This window comes from Podarcis pityusensis (assembly GCF_964106645.2).
Source record: "Podarcis pityusensis genome assembly, chromosome: 4".
Lineage (NCBI taxonomy): Eukaryota > Metazoa > Chordata > Lepidosauria > Squamata > Lacertidae > Podarcis > Podarcis pityusensis.
Window position 1 is genome coordinate 86,106,231 of NC_138027.1, and position 21,356 is coordinate 86,127,586.

Here is a 21,356-nt window from a genome sequence, read left to right on the forward strand (position 1 = left end):
TTAGGGGGGCTTTTACAGAACAATCCTAAGCATGTCCATTAGCTCCCAGCGATGCCAGTGAAACAACTTCCCTAGTTAATGCTTATGCGATTGCAGCCCTTTACGCCCTGTAAACTGGACTGTGCCCTAAGTTATGCACAGGTTGCAGTGTTATATATTTTTTCTGCCTTTACCCTGATTTCAAACTCTCACCAAGGTTTTGTCATCTTTCTGGTACACCCAAGTCCCTTGCTGTTTGCCTAGAACAAAGTGTCCAATCCAAGCCCCATTAGTTCGCACTGAAAAGAGGAGAGTTCACATGCTTAATTTTGGCTGGATCATGTCAAGAGGATTTTCTTTTCCTACCCTTACACAGAGGAGACGTTTTCTCTATATATAACACATATAGTTTTGGAGATCTAAGGAGAACTATCTTTATGCGCCTCAATAAGTACTTTTCCCTTTCAATAATCTCGCTATACCTGCTAAGCTTGGATCCTAACTTTGGGTGCAATCAACAACCATGAAAATCGATAGGAGATGTACCATTGACCTCGCTGGGATGTGAATTGCATCCTTATAGAATTCCTCCTCTCCCCTCACCCCACCTTCCCGGAATAATCTAGGGACAATACTATGGATTCAGCCCTTTGATATAGTTGAAGGGAAAGTTCGGCCGGCTGCTTCAACAGAATAGTTTTCACAGCCAGATATCAAAGAGCAAGCAACAACAACAAAGTAAAACGGTAGTTCCTATTGTCGATGCAGATTTAAAATAAATAAATAAATCTTCCTTTCTGGATATATATATATATATATATATATATATATATTATTCCCTCCACCCCACCCCATGGGCAGGTGCAGATTTCACTCCCTCCAATCAGATCTGCAGCAGCCCTACAGAAGGAAACTGATCTCCTTTTCTTTCTAGATATAAACGCTCTATTTGGGTTACATGGAAACATCAAGGTTTCTTTGTCTTTCTGCTAGTGGTAGGTTTTTTGTACTTTTCTTATTTGAAAGGTGAGGAGGGAAAGGATAAGGGAAAATATGTAGTCAAATAGGGTTGGGGGTATGAAACTCCTCTTCTCCCTCCCTCCCCCCCCCTTTCTCCCTCTCCCTTTGATTAATAGATCCATGTGGCTAACGGCCTGACATATGGTGTGCGCGGCAGCTTGAGACGCTACCTTAGGCATCCCCTACGGCCATTAACATATTAGAGGCTTCTGTGCAGTCAGACAGTCAGACTTCATCTCCAGCCCAGCGCAGAAAGGCTGCACCCCAGAGCTGTTGGATACAGGCTTTCAATAATGCATCACGCTCCCGTTCTGAGGGAGCTGTTCTTGGTGCTGAAGCTCAAGTGCAACCAACTAATCAGCTCAGGCAACAAAGAGCCACCAAGGTTTCACAAACGGGGGGGGGGGGGGGAGCGCGTGTGCGCGCGTGTGTGCATGTGTGTCCGTGTGTAAATATAGGCATAAGGGCTGGCCTCTCCTATATGTGCATATGTATATATCCAAGGTGCATCTCTGAAGACGATTTCGTATATACGCGCTATATAAACGTCCATCATTGAATAGTTGCATTGATATCTAAAGAGGCGGGGTGGAAGGGAAGGAGACTGCGCCACGGGGCGGGAGGGGGGAGGCAGGAAAAGACTATCAAGTGATTCTACCTGAAACGTTTGATCTGAGAAAGAAACACACAACAGAAGGGGCTCGTTTTAGCCCCTCCTGAAATCAAGATGAATAAAACCTTAGATAGACAGGTATACAGGCAGAGAGACAGCTAGTTGCGTGTACATGATGAGGGAATGTGTGCGTGTGTGTATGTGATGATATGTATGATGCTTGGTAAATATATAGTCAGGAAAATGCTAAAATGGTTGCATGCATGGATAAAGAGAAAGGACAGTCGTGCCCCCTTGCCTATAAGTCCCATGTAAATAACTTCCCTTAAGGCCACGTAGGCGTGCTTCAAGCCAGTAGAGGAAGCCACTGACGCCAACCTGACTCAGATTAAGTCATGGCACTTAATGTACAGATGTTGCACTGCAATTCTAAATAGCCTAACAAGACACGCATCCTTATAGGCGACTTTTCTGCAGGCAGACGTGCTAAACTCGAGATCAAAAGTTTCAGATACATTGGCCTGCTCTTTTCTCACGGTCTTCCTAGAGATCCATTCACAACTGCGTTTAAGTTCATATTTCTGTTTCGTTAAGTAGGCCGGCAAATCAAAATATGATCATAATCCATACCAAAAAACACACACTGTGTATATAAAACGCCTGACAAATACACCCGCGCGGCAGAAAACTGTCCTGGGTTTGCTTTATACGTTATATAGCTAGTATGTTTGAGTAAAATGTTCTTTTCCACATTGCCTGACGTCCCTTTGACGAGCATGTATGCACATGTTGACAGCTTTCTATACCTGCATGAATGTTCACAGGCACTGCTAATCGTTCTAGGAGCTTGCTGACATCTTAATGCACCCACACACTTTCCCCAAGACATACACGTCTGAATTTTCCTAAAGCCTCTTTCGGTCAAGTTTATCCCATTGACTTTCATCGCCCCAAGACTATTGTGAAAGTTTGACTGGACCAGAAGCTATAAGGGAGCAGGGGTCAAATTCTATGCCCTGCTTCCAAGAGTATCCGGGACCATCCTGACCTTTTCCAGTAGGTTTTTATTCATTTATTGGGGGGGGGGGGATCTGTGGATTCTGTTCTCTTATAAAATGCACAGGGAAGACATCATCCTAATGCAGGAATCACAACTAAAGAATCCCTGGCAGATTGCGTTAGTAGGATTGTTCTGTTAAAGTTAACCAGGGGAAGTTGAGAAACCTCTAAGCTGCGGGTAAGCCTCGTGGTCCCCCATCAGTTGGCGATAAGAAACAATAAACAGGCCGAATTCCCAAGGCCGACGCAGCCTCGGTAGAAGGTGTATTTTAAATACCCATTTCGGTGTTTGATAGCACCGATGGATTTATCGCATCTCCGAGCTGTAACTGTTCGCAGCAATGCTGAACTTTGTTCTGGCTGTTGGGGGGGGGGGGGAGGAAGAGGAAGGGTTAAGACACGCTAGCCTTTCCACGTGACTTCGTCTTCTGATTTCCGGGAACTCATGTTAATAACCAGCTTTTTTGATGTTGGTTTATTTTGGTACGCTTCTGCCTTAAGGGGCAGGGGGTGCGGGTAGGCTTCCTGCCTATAGGTGAAGAGAATAAAGTCAATTGTCAGGAGCCTGGGAGACCTTTCCCTTTCAAAACAGCGAAGCCACTTCCTTCTGGGAGCGTCGGGCTTTCCGAAGCCATAATTAACGTCAGGCACTCTCTTGTACTTTCTCCCCCGATATTATTCTAATAGCCCAAAATCCACTTCTGCTTATTCACACAAGAACAGAAATTTGCTATTTCTCTTGTCATCGCCACCACGTCAGAAGGGTTCCTGCGCCTTTAAAGCTTGCATAACAGGCAAATATATATATATATTTTAAAAATCAGAAAGTCAGAAATTCCCTCCACCCCCACCCAAATCCTGTATCTTCACGGCTGGAAAATGTTGGGCTATAGAATTTCTGCCTGCCATGCTGTTATTCATTACAGGTACAGGAAAAAAAGTTTCTATGAGCCACAAAGTTTCTGCTACTGAAGACGATCAAAACCCTAAGGGCCTTTTCAGGCAGAAAGTAACCACATCTTCGGGTTGTTTGTGGAGCGAAGGACAAAGAATGGCGATTTATTAATTTCCCTCCCAACCTCCGTTTGCACTGGGTTGCAACCAGAGGGGGGTCCGAATTCTGAATTCTTGGAGGACCAAAAGTGGGGCAGATGTAGTGTGTGTGTGTGTGTGTGTGTGTGTAGCACAGCAGAGCTTGTGCTTTTCATGCTCTTAGATTGGAAGATAAAAAACCGCCTTGCAACCGAGCCAGACCCACTTTCTCCATCTAACTCAGTTCTGTCTACTCGGACTGGCAGCAGTCAGGGTTTCAGGGTCTCCAGGTCTGTGGACATTTCTAGCCGTGCCTGAAACCTAGGACATCTTGCCTGCCAAGCAGATGCTCCACCAGTGATCCAGGCCCTCCCTCCCTCTGCTCCACAGCTTTCCACAGGTACCTGACTTCACATGTTGGAAAGACTATGGCGATGGATCAGCCGGCTCTCTGACCTTGCAGGTTTGCTATTGTTGTTTGCCTCGACGAAATTAGTTGCTTACACTTATGAATGGGGTACTTTGTAATGGTTTATTTAAAGCCCAGGTCACCCCAACCAACGAACCCTACGAATGTCGACTCCGAAGTAAGTCCCGGTGGGACTTGCTCGCAGAGAAGCGTGTGTAGAATGGCAACCCACTGGCAGACATAAGCCCCAGGGGGAAAGCACTGGAATCAAGTTTCTATCGAATCGTAAGAGTTGGAAGGGACCACGAGAGTCATCTTGTCCAACCCCCCAACCCCGCGATGCATGGATCTGTTTGCCCAACGAGGGGCTCGAACCCACGACCTTGAGATTAGGCGTCTGAGCTATTTGGTTTCCTAAATGAGTTTGCAAGAGAACGTCTTGTAACGCTGGGATGCCGCTTCCTTCGGCGTCAAGGGCGCTTCAAACCGGATTGGGATTTCGGCTGGGATCTCCCCAATGACGTTGCTGGCACAAGCCGTGCCCCGCCCCCCATCCTTATCTTGATATCAGAGGATCTTACTTCCAGTCCAATTTTTTATTTTTATTTTTTGCTTCCTGGGAGAGGAAAGCTCAGTCAAACCTACAGGTCTGCTGGTGTCCAGACAGCTCCGATTTATCTCCCAGCTCTCTGGGATCCGAGCTGCCTCCCTCCCCTTTCAGCAAACTTCCCTGGAAGCAAACCGAAAGAACTCCTTTCAAAGAGGAATTTGCTGGGAATCGGTTGGTGTTTTTTTAAAACAAAAACAAAAAAACAAACAAACCTGGTTTCTGGAGGGGAAAAATAAGCAATAAAATAAACCCTTGTTAATCGTGTGCCATTTTTCTCAAAGCAGGCTTAAAAAAAAACACACAAACGAACGCCGTCGCTGCATGGCTGGCCCAAATCTTCCACCTCCAGCCAAACTGCCCACCGAAGTCCGTAAGCCTCCTTGATTCCTTGGAGAGGGCATCATTTTTAGGGAACCAGCAAGCGGAGCGAAACAGGCGCCCCACCAACTCGCCCCGGATTCAATCCGCATTCTCTTGGAAGCCGCCGCTGGCTTGTCCTGACCGAGCTAGTTCCCAAGCCAGCTTGCCTTGGCTTTACCACCCCCTACCCCCCCCCCACCAACCCGCTCCCCTCTTTCTCCAGCCGCTGCCCGCGTGGAATTAACATAAATCATTATTAGTTATTCGGATTTGCTCCAAAGGACGGGCTGCTGCCGAGCCCCACCGAAAGCCGCCCCAGCTGCTGCTCCCAGCCGTAGATCTCCGAGCCACTCGCTGAACGTGCCCCCCCCCAACGCCCTCCCGCCTCCCCTTTGGGGGTCCTCCTTGCTTTCTTCGGCAGCCAAAAAAGCAAACAAAAGCCATAAATACCGACCTCTTTGCTTCTCTCCCTCTCTGCCCTCTTCCGCTGCTGCGCGACTGTTTTCCCCGGCTCTCGCCTCTCGGAAAAGCTCAATAGCCGCCTGAAAATATTGCTTTTTATATCACCAAAGGGCGATTAATATTGCATTAACTGTATTTAACATTTTCCCCTTCCTCCCTCTCTCTCTCTCCCTCTCTCCGTTAACCACGAGTAATCTGAAATGAGTTAAGTTTCTGTTGCTAAATACAGCAGGAAGGATTGGATCCGGGGGCGGCGGGTGGGGGTCGCCAGGAGGATGTCAGGAGCGGCGCAAACAGCTGCAACTATCTGTATAAACAGGTTATTTGTTTCATACTTCGTATTTTTATAATGTTAGGGTCTGGCGCGCGCCGTGTTTGAAGTCAGGAAACTCCATGCTAATGGTCTGTTTAAAGTATTCTGACACTGTCTGGAGACATCCGCGTCTCTGCCTTCATTAAATGTTTATTGTCAACACACTTCGGCGAGGAGAACGAAAGAAGAAGAAGAGAAGAAGAGAGAAGGCGGAGGGGGGAGAGGGAGAGAGACGCAGGAGGGGCCTTGTGCAAGGAAAAAAGAAGTTAACAGCGGCTGGATGCTGTCGACGCTTTGGCTGTGTTCTGTTCTGCTGGGGCGGGGTGTGTGTGTGCGTGTACACAAGTTTACAGATGTTAGACTGGAATGAATGGGTGGATGGATGAGGGGGAGGGGCTAATTAGCTTCCCCATCAAATTTGCCTTGCTAAATTCGGAGTAGTGTTTGATTTCGGAGCAGACTCCCAGTTCCGCCACACCATCCCGCCCCAGAGAAAATTGCCTAATTAAGTGGGGGGGGGTGCGGAGAGGCACCCTAGGGAACCTTGCATGGGACAGTTTCTGAAATCTCACGCTCTTCCTGCCCTTTGCAAATGCATCCATCATCATCTTCTTTTGCGTCACCACAACACCAGAGGCACCCCCCCAATAAATAGCTTATCCAATCTCCGCACTCTCTCTCTCTCTCTCTCCTTCTTTTGAAACCTAAAAGAAAAACACACTCAAAACAGGAAGCATCCAAGAATGAAGTGCAAAAACAATGTGTCACAGGTGCCCAGAAAAAGGACTGGGTTATTTTTGACACCTAACATTGGGGAGAAAGCCCCACCTCTCCTTAGAAATGCATTGCTCTCCATAGTTTTGTGGTATGCTCAGTGGCTGAATGTGGTGTACTGTGTTAGGCTGGTTTGTGGCCTGCTGCCCTAACTAAGCCTCGGAGCAACATGCCCTTTTTTCTCTCTGCTTTCAAATAGGAATCCCTCACCCCGATCACACCACCGATTTAAGAACAGGATCCTAGTGGTGGATGAAACCTCAATTGCTTTTGCTCAGATATATTTTCCTGACTACACGAAGTCAGTTTCAAAGAACATGCCAAATCACAAAGGAGAGCTTGAATTTCTTTTTAAATCTCCCATCATTCAAGTGCTTACTTTTACAACAAGGAATCTCTCTCCCTTATCCTACCCCTTCCACTATCATAAGATGATTATTCTGGGTTTGTTTTAGGTTTTTTGCTGGCACTTTCATTCACCCTCTCTATTCACTCATCTTCATTGCTCAAAATTTTGTGGAACAACAACAACAACAATTTATTATTTTATACCCCACCCATCTGGCTGGGTTGCCCCAGCCACTCTGGGCGGCTCCCAACAGAATATTTGAAACACAATAAAACATCTAACATTAAAAGCTTCCCTGAACAGGGCTGCTTTCAGATGTCTTTTAAAAGTCAGATAGTTGTTTACTTCCTTGACATCTGATGGGAGGCTGTTCCACAGGGCAGGCGCCGCTATGGAGAAGGCCCTCTGCCTGCTTCCCTGTAACCTCTCTTCTCGCAGTGAGGGAACCACCAGAAGGCCCTCAGAGCTGGACCTCAGTGTCCAGGCTGAACGATGGGGGTGGAGATGCTCCTTCAGGTATACAGGGCCAAAGCCTGAATGTCTGGACCCTGCTTACTTGCGAAACATTGCACCTGGCATGACACGAAAGCTTTATCTGTGGGCGTCTTCACATGTGATGGCTCATCAACAACTGGAAAACTTCACTTGCCAATGTCTTTATATTAGAGATGGTGGAAGCTATGGCCCTCCAGCTGATAGAGTCTAATTCCCATCACCTTTAACCATTGGCCATGCCGGCTGTGGGTGACAAGAGTGCTATCACCTATATGGAAGGCCACAGGTTCCTCATGAAGCCATGAGCATGAATGTGTGGTTCAGCTCTTAAAGGTCCACAAACTGCATGCTGGTACACACCTGATTTCACTCAGTCCCTCATCACTTGATTGATGGACCTCTATGGCTAACTCATGGCTATGTATGGTATCTAGCTTCACTGAAAAGTGCTGTGTTTATTCATTTGTTTACCCATCCTTGCATACCCTACACTGGCTACCCACCACAAACCCTACATACATAATTTGTGGGATGCTTACAATGCAGCCAAACCAACAATACTGTGTTTGCTAGAAAGGCACACAGAGAGGAAGTTGGATCTCACAGGGTCTACAGGAAATCCTCCCTGTGAGAGCCACGCCCACTGTGTTCAGACAGGTAAGCAGGGCCAGTCTATATTAGCTACTCCCTGCCCTCTTTTGCCCTTTTCCTCTGCTTCCTGATATTTGAGCTCTCTCATGGCTCAGCTAAGCAGCCACAGTTCAGACTCCATTTTAATATAAACTGCAATAGATGTCTGCAACTACATTGTAAGCCTGCCTCAAGACTGCTACTGTGAAACTGAGTGAGTAAATAAGTATATTTATGTATAAGAAGACTGTTTTGCATCTTCTTATAAGGATGGGTTCAGATGGTTGTAGGACTGAATTATGTCAGGATGTGTATAGAAATTAGGAGAGGATCTCTTTATTAGATATTATCCTTCCTTCCTCCTGTTTGTGAGTTCAGCAGAGTACATCCCTTTGCAACTTAAAATAAGGAAGCTTTGATAGGCTAGTTTTAGCCTTTTCGTTTAAGTAATCTAGGATGCTTTAATGCAGACTGAATCCTCCTGGTATTTCCCCTTTTCTCACATTAAAATGATAATCACACAAACGGTCTTGTAAAAAGCAAAAATAGCATTTACTCACACAGAGTACTTGTTGAAGAGTAACAGATACAGCAGCTTTATTCATGCAGGCTTAAAATGGTAATCAGGCTACAAAGACATTTTTAGTCTAGTTTCAAATGGAGTCTGAGCAATGGAGCTCAGACATGTGAATGTTCTGCAATGGGGAAATGAAGTTCAAGGAGCAAAGAGAGGAAGTGCTCAGCCTGGTGAGGACATTTTATGTATGCATAGTCCCTCCCCCTAACAGGGCACTGTGGGAGTGTCTCTCAGAGTCCTCTCTAGGAAGCTTACAGGACTCTGAGCTTCAGCTCCTATCATGTGCCTATCTAGCAAACATGCATTGTTGGTTTGACTGCATTGTAAATATCCCCACACATTGATGATGACTAAACATAGTGGATGAGGCAGATAGGGAGTTGGGAGTCCAACAACGTCTGGAGGACCACAGATTGGCATTCCCTGCCTTGGAGAGTATGAATCAGATTCTTCAATTCTAAATCTATTTCTTGGGTCGTATAAGCCATGCTGTCTGGGGCTGACAGGAGTTGTGGTACAAAACATATGGATGGCACCAAGCTGGAAAAGTGTGGCTTACTGTGTTATTGTGTGCGTTTGATTTATGCAACAGAATCAGAACAAGCTGGCTTGTTTGCAAACCTACCTTCAGTGGTAGTTTATGCTTATTGGGCCCCAATCTGATCAAAGTGAAGCACTTTTATGTCTCATTGGCTTAAATTGGAAAACAGTAAGCACATTCATTATCCCATTGAACTAGAAGGAGAGGGAAGTGTTTAACAGAGAAACTTAGGCTGCGATCCATCCTATACACATTGACTTGAACTCCAATGGGGTATATATTTTTAGTAGACCTGTATAGGAGTTTTCCCGATGCTCCTTACTGTTTTCCCCATGCCCATTTTGTGATCAATAAACTACTTCCATTATGGAAGAAAGGGTTGGGGGAAATGTTTGGACCAGCAATCTTAAACCTAAATAGAGATGTGTAGATGAATTCATTTGGGATGTTTCACTGCCGAGATTAACAAACTCATCCTGGCTCAGTTTGTGCCAGGGCTCACGATAACCTCTTTTCAGTTCAAAGGTACCTGGGATATGTGACTCAGTGGTAGCGTTCACTGGGGCATGTGCAGAGTTCAATTCCTTTGGCCACCATATAATAAGCCCAAGTCGTGGCCAGAAAGGAGCGCTCTCTCCTGTCACAGGGTGTTATTCCTACCCCCACCTCCTCTCCCCTTTTAGAACAGGGGCATTCATAGGTTTAAACCCAGGCCATTATAACTAATAGTGGGTTGTAATCTTAAGCAACACTTACCAGGGAGTAAGGTCCACTGAAAACACTGGGGCTTACTTCTGAGTAAACAGGAATAGGACTATTTTCTCAGCTCCTTGTGGATTGGTCCCAAGGAAACATTTCTTTCTGAATCAAGGGTAAGGAATCTGTGCCCTCTCCATATTATTAGACTACAACTCCCATCATCCCTGGCGATTAGCCATGATGGCTGGTGGGCTGATGGGAGTTGGAGTCCTTGTCCCTGTTCTGAACCATCACACTCACAAGTTGCTTCTCTATTCCGGCCCCCTTACTTTGGCACGCAGCCCCCCTAGATAAACACGCATCACAATGGGTCGTCCTTATTCTGCTTATGTAGATTTCATTTCGGACAAGCTCGGTCCTTCGGAGCTCTCCGGCAGAGTGGAACGCACACGCCCCCCCCCCCCCCAGTCCTGTAAATGTCAATAAAGGAATATTGACACAATGGACAGCAGGAGGCTATTAAGTCCCGGGGTGCCAGGAAATGTATGGATTATGGCTCCCTCCCTCCCTTTCTTCCACCACCCCCGTGAGAAATCTGCTGCAGTGGGCCTGTTCCCCTAGTGTCCATCTTCGGAAGCCTGGCGAGTGACTTTGGCAAGCTTCAAGGGAGAGAGGCAGCGAGATGCTTTCTAGGTAGCTTGACCTGCCTGTCTACAGAACAACAACAAGAAGAAGAAGAAGCGGAAGGGAAACTCAGCGGAGTATTAGATCAAGGCCGAAGTCTAGGTCGTTGCTGGATTTTTTGGTCCGTTGGTTTTTCATGCTTATCTCGACACACGCAAAAGAGGGGTCGTAGGCTTGTTGTTGTTTTTTATCAGAGCCGCTTTCAAGCAGCTCGAGAAGCGCGCCCCCCCCCGTGTGTGTGTCTGTCTGTCTGTCTGTCTGTCTGTGTAGGTAGGTAGGTAGGTAGGTAGATCTGTCTCCGCTAACTGTTTCTCTGTTTGGATTCCAAAGCCTGAACTGTGCTTCGAGAGGGCAACTATCTGTGTATGCAGAGTGAAGGAGCGGGAAAGAGAATGAAATTAAGCCTGCCTGCTGATGGGGAGGCGGGGAGGGGGAATCCAAGGCGTCTGGTTGGCGTAGGCCTACTAGATCTCCTTTGATGTAAACTCATTAACCTCGCCGGTTTTTTGTTGTTGTTGTTGTTGTTTTAAAAAAGATGAGTCTCGTTTTCCACCATCCCATTTACTCTCCCCGCCCGCTGTCCAAATGTCAAGGGTGCTGATCTCTGCGTTGATCCAACTGATCTACGTCGGGGTGCTTTGCGCAGCGTCGGCTGTGCGCGCGCCAGAGCCTTTCCTTGACGTCCTTTGCGCCTCTTCCAAAGAGGAAGCCTCCTTAGCCTACGGCTCGGCGAGCACTCAGGGAGGAAGAGGCAACAGCCTACTTCAGGCCATGCAGAATGGTCGGTAGGGGCGTGGATGTGGCGTAAGAAAAGAGGAGAGAGGAAGAAAGGCCACGTTGGAAGACCAAGAAACCGGGATCATCTAAATTCTGCTTAGGCTTTATCAGAAACTCTACTGCAGCCCTTTATTCCACAAGGAGCCAAATCTGTACATTCATCACGACCACGGATAGTCTCGTGTCAGCCTCGAAACACGGTTCGCTAAGCAAGGCTGCTTCCTCCAGCTTAGTCCTTTCCAAGAAGAAGGAGGAGATTTTGTGGAGAGGCAAAAGGGCCTTGTGCAACACGCCTCCCATCAAGCCGCCTCGACAACAATTACTAAAGTTTTTAATTAGCCTCTTGTTATAATTCATTTTATTAATTTTCCAAATCTCAGCCCATGAATTATGCAGAGGGCGGCTGTGTAATTGTGTTTGCAGCAATTCTGGAGGAGGGCGCCCGCGCGCGTGCGCGCGCTGGGCTCCGCGGAGCCGCTCCGGCCTCTCCCTTCTGGCTGAGCGCCCAAAACTCGCCCGCGTCCGGGCCTAGGCGGTGGCAAAGCGCTAATATTTTATCAACCTTTAAATCACACATCAATTAACGCTCAGCAGAGGCTTGTCTCGCAGGTGGGAGCAGGTTCCCAGGCGTCGTGGGATGTTTGTTGATGATTGGAAGGGGGGATAATATTAATCAATTAGGATTCCCCACATTGGGGAAAAAAAGGAAGGAGGGAAGGAAGGAAGGAGGAAGGAAGGAAGAAAGGAGGAAGGAAGCAGCAGGTCTAACCAAAACAAAAACCAATAATGGATTGGGAGAAGGGGAAACTTGAAATTTAAATAACCAGAGGGACCAAAAATCGTCTGGGGGCAGTCAGAAGAACAGGAGCACCGGCAAGTCTCCTTTTGTCGCGATCAGAGAAAATTATCTTTGGGGAACAGCAGAGACGGGGGGAAATCCTCGGCTGAAGGAAACTTTCTTGCTCCTTGTGGGGGAATCTTTGACTTGTTGAGCTAGGCACTGGATTAGGTTTAATCTCACAAGGGGAGGGGAGAGAGCAGGGGGTAGGAAAGGATCAATACGAGCCCTTAGTTGCCTCTGTCTATTATTCATTGATGACGGTCTAATTTAAGTTGAAAGCAATTTCAGAACAAGTGTTAAGTAGAAATTCCACATGTCTGGGTTAGACGAGGGAGAAACGGCAAGGCTGGAAGTGCGCGCGCGTGCGCGTGTGAATTAGTTTAAAAGCCGAGAGATTGCTTCGGGGAGAAGGATAACTTTTGCCTTAAACAATATATTCAGGGCAACTGAACGCAATCAGCCTTGCAAATGCTCTTTTCTGCCCTCCCTCCAACACATACATTTTTTAAAAAATCATTTCAATGACGTGCTGAGCAATCCTGAACATGCCTCCTCAGAAGTAAATCCTATTTAATCCAATGGGGTCAGGCTTGCAGGCTGAACTTTGACATCGGTGCTACTCATATTTACGCAAAAGGAAGTTCATTTCCTAGTGTAGCCTTAGGGCGCGATCCGGTGCGCGTTTTCTCGGGAAGCAAGTTTCATTAAGTGAAATGGGACTTACAGCGCCGTCCTAACCTTATCTCCTCAGAATCAAGCCCTGCTGCGTTCAATCCGGCTTACTCCCAAGGAAGTGTGCATAGGACGGCAGCCTTAAAAATACTACCGGAAAAATCTTAGGAGCCGTTTTTCGGATGTAACTTCCACCGAAAACAACTCACTTTGTGCTCAGAACATGCTTTGTTTTTAATCCCAGGGTCCGTTAAAAGACATATCCAGAACACAACCCGTCCCAAGCGATGCACTTGGAAGTCCGGTTGGTGTCAATGGCATAAAATCCGAGCACGTGGTTTAAGGGAAATAAAGGGAGCTATAAGGCGGCAGTAGGAAACATACTTATGAGTAAGCCCAATTGAAGACACTGGGGCTGACTTTCCAGTAACCATGATTGATCTGTAATCTGTTTAAATTTAGCTAGAAGTTGCCCAATGAATGGATCAACCCGCATCGCCACTTCCTGCCTCTGGAAGGCTCTTTGCTTCCTTTGAGGTCTACATATTAAAATCCCATAGTCCAACTGTACTGTTATTAAATGTTTTAAACTGTCACACATAAAACGATTCATTGCTGTGTTGTTCATCGATATTAAAGCTGAAAACTTCGCAAAGTACAAGTGTTTGCCGTTGTTATTATTTCTATTGCTATTATCATCATTCGCAATCGAAAGGTGTTGTGTTCAACATTCCTTTTTTAAAAAGAAAAAAGAAAAGAAAAGCTATATATTGACCTTAAGTTGGTCTCTTTCAAGCAACACGTACTATTTTTCTGGTATTTTGAAAGGCCCAATATGCTGGACCGCAACATTTCTCTTCGAGGGTAGATAATGAAAAATAAAACACGACTTGATATTAATTTTATTTGGTCATTCCTGATTCTCCAAAAATGATATCCGATAGAACTCACGTATAAAATATTTTTTTTTTGTTTTTTGTTTTGTTTTTTTTTTTTACAAATGCATTTAAAAAATCAGATGACATTTCGAGTTCATAACAAAAGAAACAAATCTGTTCTCGGTGGAAGAATTCTACTTTTTTGTCTGTGTGGGAGGGAACCCAAACCTTCATTTACCCTTTTGTACCCTTTCCCACCTTCTCCAAGAGTTGCTGAAAAAAGAAAAAGAAATCACAGCTTTTGGAAGTTGTCGTACGTTTAACAGCCAGGCGTCTGGATTCACAGGTTTACGGCCCAAAAGACACGGGTTTGGATAAAAGAGTAATAATCACGGGCAGGGCAAGATCTCAGCTTTAAATAAATTCCCCCCTCCCTCTAGTCTGGCACACATACAGTCAAATACCATACTCACTGAACAGCGGGGTTGTGCCCTACTCAGAGAAGACCCAACGAAATTAATGATCATGACTACATTCAATTTCGATGGGTCTACCGTGAGCAGGATTTAGTTAACTACAACCATATTGTAGTTTAGTTAACTATAACCAGCTGAAATTATTCGTGACATGCAGCGCGAAACTACAGAAAGTTTTCTCAGAAGTAAATGCCATCGACTTCAACGCCGCTCAGCCTTAGACGGCAGCCCTGCGTTTACTGACCTGCGAGTAAGTTCCAGTGAACTAAATGAGGCTTACTTCCGAGTCAAGATGCCTTAGGATTGGGCTGTCGTCACGAAGGACTTTAGCTGGATCGGGGTCAGTTTGGTGACTTGGAAGAAGTCGGTGGCCAACGGTCAACTCTACTCAGAATACAGGGAAGAGATCCGTGTATGGTATTTATTAACCGAAAATAGAAAATAAACATTATTTTTCCTACATCATTAAGTACACATATATGTGCACAAATAAACCGGAAGCTACTCTGGCTAGGTTCGCTCACAGATATTTTTCAGAGGAGCAAACTGTTTCAAAAAATAACTTTTGAAGTCCCGTCCCACCCCCGTGCTCCGTTCAAACTTGGTCTTCAATTTTCTGCACTTATACCGAACAAAGGTCAAGAAACACACGCAGCTAATATATAGTTCATTTTATTCAGAGTATCCATTTCCACATAAGACCTATCTTATAGTAAGGATTTCTGAATTTAGCAGAAAAATACAACTCTCGATTTGTTAAAAATTTTTGGTAGACTCTTTTCTGTCTTGGTTTTTGTCTAAAGGCTTGATGCCTTGATTTTAGTTTAGTTTAGTTTATTTATTTTTTTAGCAGCCGTGTTTCAGGAAAAGAAAAGGAAAAAAAGGGAGGGGGAGAAACCTCGTAAGAAAAATAAGTAATAATTATTAATAATAATACTTTTCTGGTTTTTTTTTTCCAGGTTTGTTTTATTTGTAGGTGTGCTGGGACAGATCTCCCTGTTGAAGAGTTTGGCGTACAGAAATATTTCTGATGGAAATTAAAAGAATATATATATATATAATTTTTTTTTTCTTAAGAAAACATCAAGAAGATCCAACCAAGGAGAATGCTCAGCAAACATACATGGACAGGTAGATAATTCAGTGACACGTGGTTGAAATTCGTAGCCATTTTGCCCCCCCTCCCCCTGTGTATTAAAGAAAATATTTACAAACATCTTCCTCATTTATTTTTTTGTTGCTGCTGTTTGTTTGCTTGCTTTTGCGTTAAGATCTAAATACAAGTAACGTGACAAGGACTCGGTGTGTTGGGGTGTGTGTTTGTGTGTGTGTTTTGTGTGTGTATCTCCCTGTGTGTGTGTGTTCGGTGAAAAAACAGGCAGTCCACTGTGCGAAAATCACATCCATCATTCACAAAATAAAAAAGGGGCGGGCGGGCGGGCGGGAAAGGAAATAAATCGCTGGAAACTACTGCTCTAAGTTTTCTCTCTTTTTTTTAGTGCTCAGTTGCGAATGCATAGGACGTTTGCTCTGCAAACAATGATACGAAGAGAAAGAAAGAAGGGTAAAAAGAAAAAAATGCCTTCGACACGCGTTATATAAATTATTAAACCATAAATACTCGCATAAATAATTAAATAAATAAACAAACGAACAAGCAACCCCCCCCCAAGACCTGATCATGGAATCTTTCTGCGCCTTCTCAGGACATGACATGCATAATCTCAGTACCTCCCCCTCCCTCCCACCCAACCCTGAACCCCAAATTTCTTTTTATAGGTATTATATTTTCCCCTCGAAAAAAACCTCTTTTTCACGTTAAATAAATTCTTTTGGAGATTAAAGCATTTCCTGTAAAAGATTCAGAACTCGCCGCTCCCTCTTTCTTCCTCTTGTCTCCCTCCCTCCCGCGCCTTTCCTTCATTTTATACCCGGCTACCATTTCACAGAAGTTAACAGCCCTCCGGTTACGGATGGTTGTTGCCCAAGAAAAAGGAGAAAAAAAGAAGAAGCAAGAAGTCACGATCCTTCAGAAACTAGAACTCTCCTGGCCCTACGTGGGAAATCGTATCAGTGCAAAATTCCTTGGTCCCCAACATTTTGTCTATCTAGCTTTTATTATCGAGAGGAAACCAAACACGCAAACGCCCCGCGCGCGCTTTCCTTCACCTCTTAAAATCTAAACACCCATCCGAATTCTTTGCGGTGGCGAGTTTCACAATAGGAGTTCGGGTTCCCTTCCTGGGTTAAAAAGAAAAACCTCTTCCAGTAGAAACCTCTGCACCCTTAACTCGGAAGTAAATCTCACTGGACTTGCGAACGTGCAAGGAAGGGCGCAGAGGTTTGCAGGAAAAACCAACAAACCCAAAGCAGGACTTTCCGTACCTGCAGGAAGCTAAATTGACCGGTGGGTTAAAGGTGATGCTAAAACGTCCATTCAAACGAACCCGCTTCCCAACACCAGGTACCAGAAAGGTCGTGGGAACAGTTTTGTTTTGTTTTTTTGTGCTACATATCTACCCGGGCGCCTGAAAGGGAAGGGGGAATAAATAAAAGCGAGTGGGCCACGACTTTTGATTTGTACGCTGCTTGTTTCCAACAGAAAATACAACGAAATCAAACAACTTAATGATTCCCCCCCCAAAAAAAAAAAACTTTCGCAGGGTAAGGAGGGGAGGTTGTAGCTTCTGAAACAGAGACGCTCTTTGGGCAAAATTCCTCACGACAAACATCACCAATAATCTAAGAGGACTCTCCTTGCTAACCACGTCTCCTCCTCGCCTAACCGCAGGCCTCCACGCCCCCCCCCCAAGTCGCCCGCAATCCCAAGAACATGGAGCGATCCACATCGGTCAACTTCGTTAAAAAGGAAAGAAAAATAGCTTCAAAGAAATAAACAAATTGTGGGAAGGAGGGACAATGACGCGGAGGGGGGGGAGGGCATCGAAAAGCAAAAAATGCAGGACGAAAACAAAACACGCCATGAGCAGCACATCTTCACCCCCCCACAACCCCCCCCCAGCTTAGGTTTCTGCGCTCTCTGCCCTCCTGCTTCCAAGCAGCGATTTTGTACAAATCCTTCTGGATGGGATCTTGCGCGCGCGCAGGCGCGCCCGTCCGTCTGCAAAACATCTATGTGCATGGACTTAGGCTGCAATTCGCCTTCTCTTTCCAAAGGGATCACACTCAAAAAGTGAACTCTCTATCTCTCCCCCCCCCCCCGCTCTCTCTCCCCACGCCTCCCCCCCACGCCCCGGCCTTTTAGACGCACACATGTGTTTGAGCTTATTTTCGGAATGCTTCGTTTCTCTGAAGCGACTCGCTTTTCGTTTGATTTGTGCCCCCCCTCTCCCCTCCCGCCCCCCTCCATTGGTCCTCGGTCAGTCCCCAAGAGGTCGCCTCCTCCCAAGAGTCTCTAGTCCAAACGAGAAGTCCGTGGGGTCCCCCAACTCAGCCCCTCTCCACGCTCCCTTGCCTTTTGCGCCCCTTCTACAAAACAAACGAAGCCCCCCCCCCAAAAGCGCGCCTCCTCCCTCTTTCCCTCTCCATTCTCTGGGGGAATTTTGACTGCGAGGGCCTTTTGTCTTAGGTCAAAGGTTGTTTTTTTAATTTTTTTTGCTTGGGTGGGATCGGAGAGGCGGCCAGTTATTATTTTGTCTGTCTTTCTCTCTCTGCGTGTGTGTCTGTGTCTGTCTGTGTGTCTTTTTGTCCGTCTGTGTTTTTGTTTTTTTAAATTATTATTTTTTTTCAGTAGGTGGCGGAAAATTTCATTCTCTTTTGCTTCTGTCTCTGGTTGCAAAACCAAACCCTCACCACGTTCTTTTTGAGGTCCAGTTTCTCGGCGATGGCCGCGATCTTCTCGGACGAAGGCCGCGGCTGCACGGCGAAGTAAGCCTCGAGGGAGCGCTTCTCGGGCGCCGCGATGGAAGTCCGCTTGCGCTTCTTCTCGCCCCCGTTGAAAAGCTCGGGCTTGTTCATTTTCTCGCGCTGCGCGCCCTCGGCCTCCTCCAGCCAGGCCTGCAGGATGGGCTTGAGCGCGATCATGTTGTTGTGAGACAGCGTAAGCGACTCGAAGCGGCAGATGGTGCTTTGGCTCAGAGAGCCCACGCCGGGGATCTTCAGGTTCGCGAGCGCAGAGCCCACGTCTGCTTGCGTGACGCCCAGCTTGATGCGCCGCTGTTTGAAGCGCTCGGCGAACGCCTCCAGCTCGCGAGGGTCCGTGTCCGAGTCGCAGATGGACGCCAGGCCAGCGGCGCCCACCGCCGCAGCTGCAGCTGCAGCCGCCTGGCCGGCCGCGCTGCCGCCGTGGTGCGCCGCCACCAGCCCCGGGTGTGGCAGCCCCGACGGCATGTTCATGGCGGCCGCCGGGTGCGCCAAGTGGCCCAGGCCGTGCATGTGCGCGTGCGGATGCGCCGAGGTGGAGATGAGGCCCCCACCTCCGCCGCCGCCCCCGCCGCCTCCTCCTCCGCCGCCGCCTCCACCTCCGCCGCCGCCCGCCCCGTCGTGTCCCCCGCCGCCGGTCATGAGCGCCAGCGAGGGGGAAGTGATGTGTTCCAGCAGGTCGCCGGGCTCCAGCGCTTGGTGGTGGTGATGGTGGTGGTGGTGGTGATGGTGGTGACCCAAGGGCACCGTCGACGTGGAGGTGCACGGCACGCTGTTCATGGTGTGGTAGGTGGCGTCGGGTTTGAACGGGTGGCTCTTGCCCTGCGACACGGCGATGTCGACCGCCGCCAAAGCCTCGGCCCTCGCCAGCAGCGTCTCGTCCAGGCTGGCGAAGATGTTGCTCTGCAGCTGCAAGCGACAGGGGAAGAAACCAGGCGGAGAGGGGGCAACGGGGCCGGGAAGGGGGAGAAGGGAAGGGACGGAGGAGAAAAGCCATGGGGGAAAAGAGAGAGGAAAAAATAGCGTCCAAACAGGGAGCAAAAGAAGAAGGAGCAAAGGGGGCCGAGGAGGGAAGCAAGGGTCAGGTTGGAATAAAGGAAGGATGAAATTTTAAAAAATGGAACGGTGCAGAAGAAAGGAGGAATGGGATAAAAGGAAAAGTTGTTCGTAAATGTATTGGAGAGGGGTGAGCAGGTCGGAGAGAAAGGAGGGGAAGGAGGAACGGAAGAGGAAGGCAAGGAGAGGGGAAAGAGGCAGCGCACAGAAGGAAGAAACAGGAGAGCATAGGAATGTAATTGGGGGCAGCGGAGAGAGAAGGGTGGTCATGTTAGGACAGCATTGGGGGGGAGGGGGGAGATGAATGGGAAGATCAGAAGAAGGGAATTGGCGGCGGGGCGGGGGGGGGGGAGGAAGAGAGGTTAAGCAACAGGAACGCCGAGAAGTTTTTTTAAATATATAGATGCAATTGCCCGAGGAGAAGGGTGGCGACTGGGGGAATCCGAGGCCGTGCCAGGGGCGGCGGATGCAGGAGTAAGAGAAAGTGTCCGAGCGAGGAAGAAGGGACGGAAGGGAGCTCAGCCGCTGTCGGCTGGGGCCGCCGGGTCTCTCTCTCTCTCTCTCTCTCTCTCACACACACACACACACACACACACAAGCACATTCCTTTCGTGGGGAGCGGGGAGATCGAGTTCCAGCTAGGACCCGGGAGCCAAAGTGATGCAGAGCTGGAGGGAAGCCGCGCGAACCCCGGTTCTTAACCCTGGATCTGCAGAGAAGGGGAGAGAGGGAGGGGACGCGGCTGGATCCATGCAAGAGAGAGAGAGAGACTGAGCGGGAGGGGGGGAAAGCGGGAGGCAAGGCGCCGGGAGGGCGAGCGGGGAAGCCCGGCTGGCGGCGGGTCCCTTACCGGCGGAGTTGGAAGACACGCTCTCCTTATTGCTTCGGAGCTGGAGTGCAGCGACGGGTACTTGTGCTCGGGGAGGGTGGGGTGCATGGCGAAGTGCGGCTGCTTGCTGTTCATGGACATCATCTTGAAGGCTTGCGGTGGAACAACAACCAAAAACGAAAAGAGGGAAGAAGAAGAAGAAGGGGAAAAAAAAAAACAGAGAGGGAGAAAGGAAAAACAACAACCCCGAAATCCACCCAAGGCGCCGCAAGAGTGCGGGGAGAAAAGAGCTCTCCTAGCGCCGGAGCTCAACGAGGCGGCGGCGGCGGCGCATCCGAGGCTGCTTGGCGCTTGGAGCTCCCCGGGAGCGCGCACGCCAAGCCTCCCTGCAAGCCTCGCCGTCTGACTTATCTGCCTGCTCTATCCCAAGGCTGGCAGGAGATGCGCTCGCCTTACACCTGAGCCCCACATCCCGTGGCTCCCCGACCGGCTCTCCCTCTCGCGAGAACTGGCGACGCCAGTTTTGATAGACTGGCCCGCTCTCTCTCGCTCTCTCCTCCTCCTCCTTCCTCTGCCCGCTCCCTCCCTCCCCCTCCCTCCCTCCTTCTCTCCTCCTCCTCTTCCCCCCGCCCCCGCAGTCGCATCTTCCTTCTCACGTCTAACCAGAGAGCCGGAGTCTGCCGCTCCGGTGACAAAGGCCAAGGCAGCTGCTGTTACACCTGGAGCTCCGACACGTGTGCCGCTGGCACACGGACAGATGTGCTGATGTGGGGGGGGGGTCTAGGCGCCGCGCGCGCCCGGTTGTGTGTGTGTGCGCGCGCCCATAGAATCCATTAGGAGGAAGCATGTATTTTTCTAGCGCCAGAAGAGATGCAAAGCGGCGGCTGAGAGCTGGTTTAGCGCGTTTGGATACCTTTTCTCGCTCTCCTGGTTTAAAAGCAGCAGCGGGCTTCTCGCAGAACTGCGCTTTTTTGTTTTCGGTTTGCGATTTGTCCGTTTCCTGGTTGCTGTTGGCCAAACCAGCCATTAACTGTGTCGTTGTAGCAATAGGTTGTGTGAATGTGGTCAAAGCATGGTTGTGTTCTTTAAGTTCTCTTTTGCTGGAGGCGAGTCGTCCTGGTGGTCCTATTTCTCTGGGCCCGTCCTGCCTAGCCGATCCACAACTCCCCCCGGAAAGAAGCGCTTGAAGGGTAAGCCGAACTGGCTCCATCGCCTTCCACAAAACGATTGTCCCGTCGTCGTCCCCACCACCTCCCTTCCTAAAACAAGCAATTCTGGAAGTAAGTTCCGTTGAAATCAGTGGGGTCTGCTTCCCGGCGAACGTGTTTAGCTGGGCTGG

The 21,356-nt window shown here is 48.2% G+C and overlaps 1 protein-coding gene and 1 long non-coding RNA gene across 2 annotated transcripts in view; one reads left to right on the forward strand and one right to left on the reverse strand.

Moving 5' to 3' along the window:
• LOC308475980 overlaps positions 1 to 21,356 on the forward strand; it is a 1,233,414-nt gene that overhangs the window by 825,524 nt on the left and 386,534 nt on the right. The window lies entirely within an intron of this gene.
• Positions 17,523 to 20,567, reverse strand: POU4F1 (POU class 4 homeobox 1). Its single transcript, XM_081003371.1, has 2 exons — positions 20,039 to 20,567; positions 17,523 to 19,041 (listed from the first exon to the last, which is right to left on the reverse strand). Exons 1-2 carry the CDS (start codon positions 20,159 to 20,161, stop codon positions 17,998 to 18,000), a joined length of 1,167 nt encoding a protein of 388 aa, XP_080859497.1. The 5' UTR covers positions 20,162 to 20,567; the 3' UTR covers positions 17,523 to 17,997.